The 9,140-nt window shown below is 34.0% G+C and overlaps 1 protein-coding gene across 1 annotated transcript; it reads right to left on the minus strand.

The window, feature by feature from the left end:
* Positions 1–220: 220 nt before the first annotated feature.
* Positions 221–4,204, minus strand: LOC148598550 (uncharacterized). The gene is made up of 4 exons (XM_088561488.1): positions 4,130–4,204; positions 3,546–3,691; positions 2,299–2,440; positions 221–614 (listed from the first exon to the last, which is right to left on the minus strand). Exons 1-4 carry the CDS (start codon positions 4,188–4,190, stop codon positions 307–309), a joined length of 657 nt encoding a protein of 218 aa, XP_088417614.1. The 5' UTR covers positions 4,191–4,204; the 3' UTR covers positions 221–306.
* Positions 4,205–9,140: the final 4,936 nt, after the last annotated feature.

The following is a 9,140-nucleotide window of genomic DNA, read 5'->3' on the forward strand; positions in this document are numbered from 1 at the left end:
ATACTCGTCGTTATATCTATTTTAAAATATTTAGGAGTGAAAGATTTTTCGATTACCATTTGTTACGTGTTGGTTGTTTTCATAATTTAATCAAAATGAACAATCAATTCAATACTATATATCATTTATTTTATTATTATAATTTCAAAATTATTATTCATATCATAGAATTAAGAATTTAGCTAAATAACATACCCAAATGAATTTAAAAGGTATGTACGTTCCACATATCTGTCCGATATTGATATCATATCCATTTGTAAAAGTAAAAGAAAATATAATAATTATTCATATCCTGAAGTGTCATTACTGTGATTTACCATCGGACGATCCTTTACCATCAACAGAGTTCGACCTGAATCTGTTAAAAATATCACTAAGTATTACAAACAAAGCAGGTGACACTATAACTATAATGCCACCAACGCCGATATACTGCGATGATATCCTATCGTCAGGCGCACACACTTTAGTGTATTTGAAGGAACTTGTCTCTTTCTTATCTATCAATATCTCGTCCCTGAGGAAATTGACCCGTTCATCTAGTTCAGCTTCTGACAAACTTGTAACTTCCGGCGTTGGTTCCGGTAGCATTTGTTGATCAATAGAACAATCTAGAATTCGTAAGTTACGTCATTATCAAAAATTCTTTCACTCTTACAAATTTTTTTCTACCTAATATCTATTCATTTTATAAATAACTCATATACCCCGTTCTATTAAGTACTTCTCTGGTCTAAAAATCGGGCAAAATGTGTATCAGGTGTGGCACAAGACGCGGAGATTTTATTGTATTAACCATGTATTTTTACATGATAACCATAAATAAACACCAAAGTGTTTGTAAAACGTATCTTTTTAAGATATTGATCAAGTTGAAATGCACAATTGAAAAAATCGCAGAAAAATTTTTCTGCCCTTTTTTCCTTATATCAACACTAAAATATCATCTATATCACGGATGCTTCAGGATATATTTTAACAGGTTTTCAGTTGTTTTCTAGAGGTACAGAACATTTTTAAGGCAAAGAAGACCAAATTGAGAATTATGATGTGCCACCCATTGCTTGATTCTTACACTGAACGATACTAATAATAGAGTAACAATGTTGCTAATTTGGAGGACAGTTATTAAATTTTTTTTTGCAAATGTGGAATCTCTGTAACTCCTATATCATAGCTGTTACCTATTTAGCCAAAAGAGCAACACTTAATTGGAAATTGTAAAGAGCATCGAAGTCAAAATCTCTTTAAAGTTTCAAAACATTGACACTTGGTTTCAGAAGAGTGAATCTTTGAGAAAGAATCATCAGAAAGGGAAGACGAAACGTCAAAAAGAACAATAATTCCATCAAGGGTCAACATATTTTCATGAAATATTTATCTCCAAGGTTAGATTATATCATGATGCATACTTAAACCAAGATCAGAAATTGCCTTATCCCAATGGTTGATGAAACATTTGCGCACAACCCTTAGTGTCTATTTTTATTATTGGTAGTCATATCTCTAAATGGATCAAATCAGAATTCTTCACGACAGTTCTGTGTACAATACCCTAAGTAACATGTTTACAAAGTTTGGTAGGATAACAAAAGACGTGAAAAAGGACAATAACTTCAATATGGGTAAACAAAATTTCATGGGTATTCAGCAATTGAAATATTACATATTTCTGAACATTTATATAAAGTTTTAAGATATTTTTGTTCGCATCAGTCAATTGTAGCTACATCGGCCATGCTGACGGATGAAAAATCCCACAATTACCTCTGTGCAGGATACTCTAAAAATATTTTACCGGGGATGACTGACGATTATCGATGGCTTAGTGTACATATCCCTTTATGTCAGTTGATCTAAAATGCATTAATCCGATGTTATCATTGTTAGATGAATGCTATTCTAAGAAGGAGAAGTAATAATGAAAATACAAGAGCAACATGGAAATGTAATTACACAAAAAAAACCTAAGATTGGCATTCAAATATGTATGCATATCACAGAATATTTGAAAAAAAAATATTCGAAAATTATTATTGATTTGAAGAATATTTTACATTTAAGCAAGTACAATGTACTACACGTGTTATTGTATATTCTATAAAATCATTTTCCATAAAATACCTTGTTGGCTAATGCGAAAGCATTTACCCTCATTGTTTAAAGCAATAAACAGCTACAGATTACTATGGTGTGGGGCATCCTACAAAACAAATCAATCTTATGGCACTACAGCAACACAAACATGTACGACCAGTGAATATTAGCATGCACATAATATGTACAATAACTTACTTAATCTAGATATGCTCAACCTTAAATGTGCACCACAAAACTCTAAGGGATTACCGGGACAAAGTTTGTTACAATCACTCTCCGAAGCAATGGGAAAGCTCGAACTATCTGCATTACTACCACAGTAGCATTCACGCATTAACTGAAACATAGCATTTAATTGTAGCAACTTTCTAAAGCAATTTCATAAACAATTATTCTATGTAAACTGCAGTTGACCAAATTGTATATACGATTGAAGTGCTAAAATCTGTACGAATCAGGAAAATAAAAAAAAAGAGAAAAAGAAAGAGAAAAAAAAAAAAGAAAAAAAAGTAATTGGCTTGAAAAAACACGAATAATAAAACAATGTGGGCACATCGTGTATGGTCTATTGAAGACGAAATGACTATATTTTATCATTGAAATTACCGAGGATGCATATGAGACAAGTGAGATATCTTCCTTTGGTGATGAAATTTCAATGTATTTCATAAAATGAATACATCGAATTACTGACACTTGAAAAAGAATGAATGCCATTTCTGCATTTCAGATAATATTTTGAATCAGATTACACGAAGACATATTCGTGTGTATTTTATATCATGGATCACCCACTCCCCGATTCTTTCACAGCACTTTTTCACAACAGCACTTAATATTCAAACCAACAATTTGCCAACGAAAATAACTCGATGAACGAAAACATATCACTACTCGTCTGCTACGTCTTTTTAAAGAATCAAAACAGATATATTCTATTACAGGGGAATCCTTCATTTATTGATTGAATATCATCTGGATGTATGAAGTGATTACAAACGTTTGGATTTTTTTTACATAGCAGTAAAACGACGACGACTCATGGTTGAAAGTAGAACAAAACATAATGATAAATGTTTGACCGTTTTCTTGACATTATTTGGTGTAACTTTTAACTGTATGAGATATGTACCTTCATATAATTCTAGCCATATTTTCAAAATTATTTAGGACATTATAAACCTCCAAGGTCTTCTTAAAATTAAATGCTTTAACTAGTTGTTCATCTTATTTCAACCAATTAAACTTACGAATATAACTTATTATTCAAGATTTTTTCACATTTCAGCCATATTTTTATGCTGTCAAATATTTCAAACTTCTGGATCCGGATTTCGAATGAGCATGCATTTGATCTCTCTTCAAAAATAAACTTTTGTAAAATACGTATACCATAAATCACATGTCGATCAGAATTTATTTTGTGTATTTTATATGTTTACCTCGGTTCCACTAAAAATTGCCTCTTCCAGGTAAGTACAACAATGTTGAGCACATCTGTCATTTGTCTGTATGTCAGAATCAAATCTAATATGCGGCAATACTCTGTTTCCTGAGTCATCCAAAAAGCAACCAACATAGGTTCTATCTATAACATTAATAAGAACAAATAACCTGCTGTTTAAGGACACATACAAGACTATATCCACCGTTCATTTGTTTTGTTTTGTTTTCATTCCTTTGGTAAAAAAGGAAAAGGATCTTTCGGCTCATATTGAGTGGAGACTGCCTTGTTTGGCTAGGAATTAAATATTTACCAATCAAATGGTTAGGAATAAAAAAAAAAAAAAATCAGTGTTTTGAATTCCAAACAGATTAGGTTTATCTATGTAAAGTTTACTTATCCTTATTTTTTTTTAAAATGCAACCCATACAGGGCAAATATTTTGTAGAGTTACAGATAGAACTATAAACTAGCTACATTGTAAGTTTATGTTTATGTTACAAGTAAGAAGACATAGAACTGCGCCTTCTCAAACATTACTTTAATATGGGTCTGATTTGAAAGTATTACAAAAACACTTACCAACGCAGAAACAAAATGAAACAAAAACAGTTGAAACCAGAAAACATGTACAAAACAACATAATGTTGAATTTGTGGACGGACTTTCTAAAGTGAGTTTTATAAGCTTTGAAACACTTTTATATATATATAACGATTTCTAGTGGGAAAGAACATTTGGCATTATATATTTTAAAGCATACTATATAATTTAAGTATTTGTAACCACAACAAAAATATTTATTGAATTAGAATTGTATGAACAAATATATGATTTGCCTGAATATATATTATTTTCTCCATAAATTGCTGGCTAAATTATATGTGTTTAACACATTATTTGTCTTTAGCAATTTTGAACTAGTTCGCGGTTGTGACAACAATGAGTTTGAAAACACATTGTATATTTAAATTAAGATTAAAATTAGTTCAAATAGCCAAAGAATATATTTTACAGATGACGTATGCGGAATTTTCATGTTAAGTACAGTATAGAATAACACAATAAAAAGACAAAAATGAAAGAACTGAAGTATTAAACAAGGACCACTGAAATAATTGATTATCGAAACAATTACATAGTATCCTTTAACATTTCCTCATATTCTTACAAACGCTTTGAAAATTAATTATATGAAAGATGTCTTCTATTTATAATATATACCAAGTCATAAGTAAGAAATTTGAGATATCAAGCTTAACTAAACATCCCGAAGTTGGAAAAAAAAACTTATTATTATCGCCATATACCATATTAATCCGCTTTTGTTCCTATATCATTCTTTATCCTCCGCCAAATAATCTCTATTCCAATCTGACCCCCTATTACATTTTTTTAGTATATTACCACATTAAAAGTATCGTAAAGTTAATTTAAATTACAAACATTTTTTGAGGTTAAACAAAAGTTAATCACAAAATGACTATACTGATAAACTCTAGGCGATAATTCATAATAATAGTCACAAAAGGTAAGTCTGAATTATAATTGGCAATTTAATATAAAAGTGCAAAGTTGAGAATCATCGCAATGATTCTGATAAAAAATGGCGGGTTTGACCAGGTTTTATAACGCGCTATACCTCTTGCTAAACAAATAGAAAGAGTAATCAAGGGAACCAAGGTTGTAGCGGTAATCAAAAGAATGTAATCCAGGGACAAAGACCAGACATGGAAAACAGACATACACAACAAAGAACATAAAGTAACTAAACTCATAATTACAAAGTAACAAAAGTAAATGAGCAACTCGGACTCCACTAAAAACTGGGAGCATGGACCAGGTGCACCAGTAGGGTAAGCGTCCTCTGCTTTTCTAGAAACACCCGCCGAGTTGCTCATAAAATGTCAAGTCCGGGGTAGACAAACGAGGAAAGGAAAGCAGCCCATTTTCCAATTCTACACATTGAAAATTACATTCTTCTGTTCACGATCCCGTTTCCAAAATTCCTATTCATCCCCTAGTACCATAGAATGGGAAGCTTACCCCATATAACAAAAAGTATATGGAATCAGAACAGATTATAAGAACAAAAAGAAAAAAAGAAATGTTGGCTCATACAAGGTTGATGTCATTATGCATACATCTCGAAGTGTTAAGGTTCATAATTAAAGGAACAAAGCATTCTTCTTCTGTTTTCTTTTCATTTTGTACCTTTTACTATTTTGTATATAGATATACTCAATATATTCAACAACTAATTTTGTACTGTACTTAGATGGTCCTGATTGACCTTTCTTCTCCTTTTGATTTACAATAATTAAGATGCGTTTTATGCGACTTTTACAATATTTCGGATAACTGATATCCTTCTTCAGCATAAAACTCATAAAGTTCAAGATCAAAACAGATTCAGAAACTGAATCACGTACGCTGAGGGTGATTGAACCTTTATCAAAGGCACATATAAGCAAATGATAATGAGCCGGAAAATCAAAATTAAAAATAAAAATTGTGGAAAACAAATAAAACAAAAGTCAAAATGTAGTTGTACGTCGTATTGATGTATAGCATGTAGTGCTGTACCAGCCTTAGACAAAGAGCTAAAAATGGATTATTTGTTCTCGTTTATTCCATCTGGAGAATTTTTTCATCCAAAAGCTTTCCCGGGACACTCTTTTACATTTGACCATTTTTATTATCTTCTGTGATCGTAACAACAATGTTGTGGAGATCCTCCTATTTGTGTCCGGCGGATCTAAGATGGCGACTAAGAGGGAGGTCTGGTTTGCATTTGTATTCACTGCGATGACCAATTATACGCCTGTTGAAAGGTTGTTCTGTTTCGCCAACGTACTGCATACCACATCGGCACTGGAGAAGGTATATGGTTTTTCGTTATTGCAAGTCATGTAACAAAAAATGGCGAATTCCGTTCCAGTGCAGTAGCTTTTAAACGTTTTGGTGTACAGTATCTGGGTACAGGTCTTACATCTTTTATCACCACATGGTTGACACTGGCACGTTGTATTCTGTTTGGGCTGAAATGAAATCTCTGCTCTTACTAGGGCATTTCTTAAGCTCCTAGGTCTACGGAATGCCGTGACGGGGGCCTCAGGAAAGAGCTTGGATTTTTTTGAATGTCTTCCCAATTTCAATGCAGTACCTGCGAGAGTTTCCCAAAGGCTGGATTGTATATAAGCAGAAAAGGAACCCTTTTGTTCTTTTTCTTGGGTTTGTACTCGAGGAGATCTTTACGGCTGATGTTGTTAGCACGTTCAAATCCCTGATCTATAGCTGTTGATTTGTAGCCACGCGATGACAAATGACCTCGGAGTTCATCTAGACGTTTGTTGGTGGTATCGTCAGATGAGCAAATGTGCCGAATTCAAAGTGCCTGGCTGTATGGTATGTTTTAGTACAATTTTTTTGGATGAAAGTTATTGGGAGATAAGTATTGGTGATTATCAGGTGGTTGGCTGTGAAAATCCATTGATATTTCCCCGTCTCTTATAAACGTAGTAGTATCCATAAAATGTGATTTTAGTGTCAGAAATTTCATGCATGAATTTGATTGATGGATGAACATTGTTAGCATGTGTGATAAAATTGTCTAAATTTTGTTTAGACTTGTTTAGACTTAGTCCATTTCACGTCAACATCATCGATGAATTGAAACCAAGTGAGGGGTTTCGATAAAGATGTTGAAACTATTTGATTTTCTAATTTACCCATCAAGATGTTAGCATTCGAAGGTGCCATTTCCGTTCCTATAGCTGTACCATTGATTTGGAGGTAGTGTTCGTCGTTGAAAGTGAAGTTGTTACAGTTCAAAACTAAAGTGAGTAAATTTATTAGGCAGTCAGGGGAAGGGGGCCCAAAATATATCGATATTCACAAGATTCTCTGCAGGCTTCTATACCGTCATTGTGTGGGATATTAGTATATGACATGACATCAAAGGAGACCAGAAATGTTTCGGGAAGTAAAGAATTCATTGATTCCGTTTATCCTCAGATAGTCCGTGGTGTCTTTCAAATATGACGGGTGCTTTTGAACAAGGGGTCGGAGATGGTAATCAATAAATTCAAAATTTTTTTTCGGTTGGGTGACTATTAGCAGAAACTATGGGGTGTCCAGGGATATCGTTTTGGTGAATTTAGGCGGAAGGTAAAAAACATCCGGGTCTTGGATCCTCTGGTTTTAGGTATTCTAACTGTTCTTCAGTAATGCTGCCGTCCTTGCACATTTTGTTCAATTCTGAAGTGATTTTTTCACTTACATCCGAAAGTTGAGGCATTGCTTCTGAGATGTAGTTATTTTTATCCATGACTACTATGGCCCTGCTGGTTTTATATATATGTATATATATATGTAGAGAGAGAGAGAGAGAGAGAGAGAGAGAGAGAGAGAGAGAGAGAGAGAGAGAGAGAGAGGGGGGGAGGGAGAGAGAGAGAGAGAGTAATTTAAAGTGCTCACACTATTATGACTTGCAAGACAGAAAACCGGATCTACTGCATACAATGTGAAAATTGCGACGAAATTTACATTGGCCAAACAGGTGACCATCTATTTGACAGGATGCGCGTGCATAGACAACAAATTAGAGAACCCGCCTACCGATATATACCTCTTAGTGCGCACATTGATGTTTGCGCCGGCGGATTTTTTTAAATATTTCCCTTTTATAAAATGAAAACTTCCGATGAGGGTCTTCAAAAATTAAAAGAAAAACGTTTTATCGAAAAGTTTAAACCATCGTTCAGTGGACAGTAATTCATTCCCCTTTATATAACTATTGTAACGTCACATAAACGTTATCGTTAACAACGTAGTCATATTGTTCACCTGAAGATTGCCACAAGGCATGAAAGTACTAGTGACTAAAATATTGTGATTACTCGATCATGTTGGATTATTATTGACAAATAAATAAATAAATATATATATATATATAGAAAGGTCTGACAAATTCCGAACGATGTTAGAACTGTCAAACTTGCGATGCAAATTTTTGGTCGTTCCCTCTGCGGGACTCCAACTGCTGTGACATCTATGGCGATACCGCCTGCACGAAGTCCAGCGCCCTAGACCACTCGGCCAGCTAGGCTATATACAAATATACCTTTCGCTGGCCGGGTCATTCCTCCTCGTAGGATTAATCTAGGGCTGTAACTTAGTACACGATATATGGTAGTACGGGACAGTTCATCTAGGTGTTATTATGTAGGATAGAGGATCAAATTAATGATGCATGTCACAACAAATCAATATTATACAACGTCTCAGAATGTGACGACTCTATTCGCTACACTGCTCCATTGGATCAAATTGATACAGGGAAGATAACGTAAACTTATAGAAGGGTCTGAAAAATTCCCAACGATGTTAGAACTGTCAAATTTGCGAAGTAAATTTTTGGTCGTTCCCTCCGCGGGACTCGAACTCGTACCGCTGTGACATCTATGGCAACACCGCCTGCACTAAGTCCAGCGCCCTAGACCACTCGGCCAGCTGGGCTATATAAAAATATAGCTTTCTCTGGCCGGGTCATTCCTACTCGTAGGATTAATCTAGGGCTGTAACTTAGTAC

This window comes from Perna viridis, chromosome 14 (genome assembly GCF_037379345.1).
Source record: "Perna viridis isolate PV_CMFRI_1.1 ecotype Kerala chromosome 14, ASM3737934v1, whole genome shotgun sequence".
NCBI classification, from domain to species: Eukaryota; Metazoa; Mollusca; class Bivalvia; order Mytilida; family Mytilidae; genus Perna; species Perna viridis.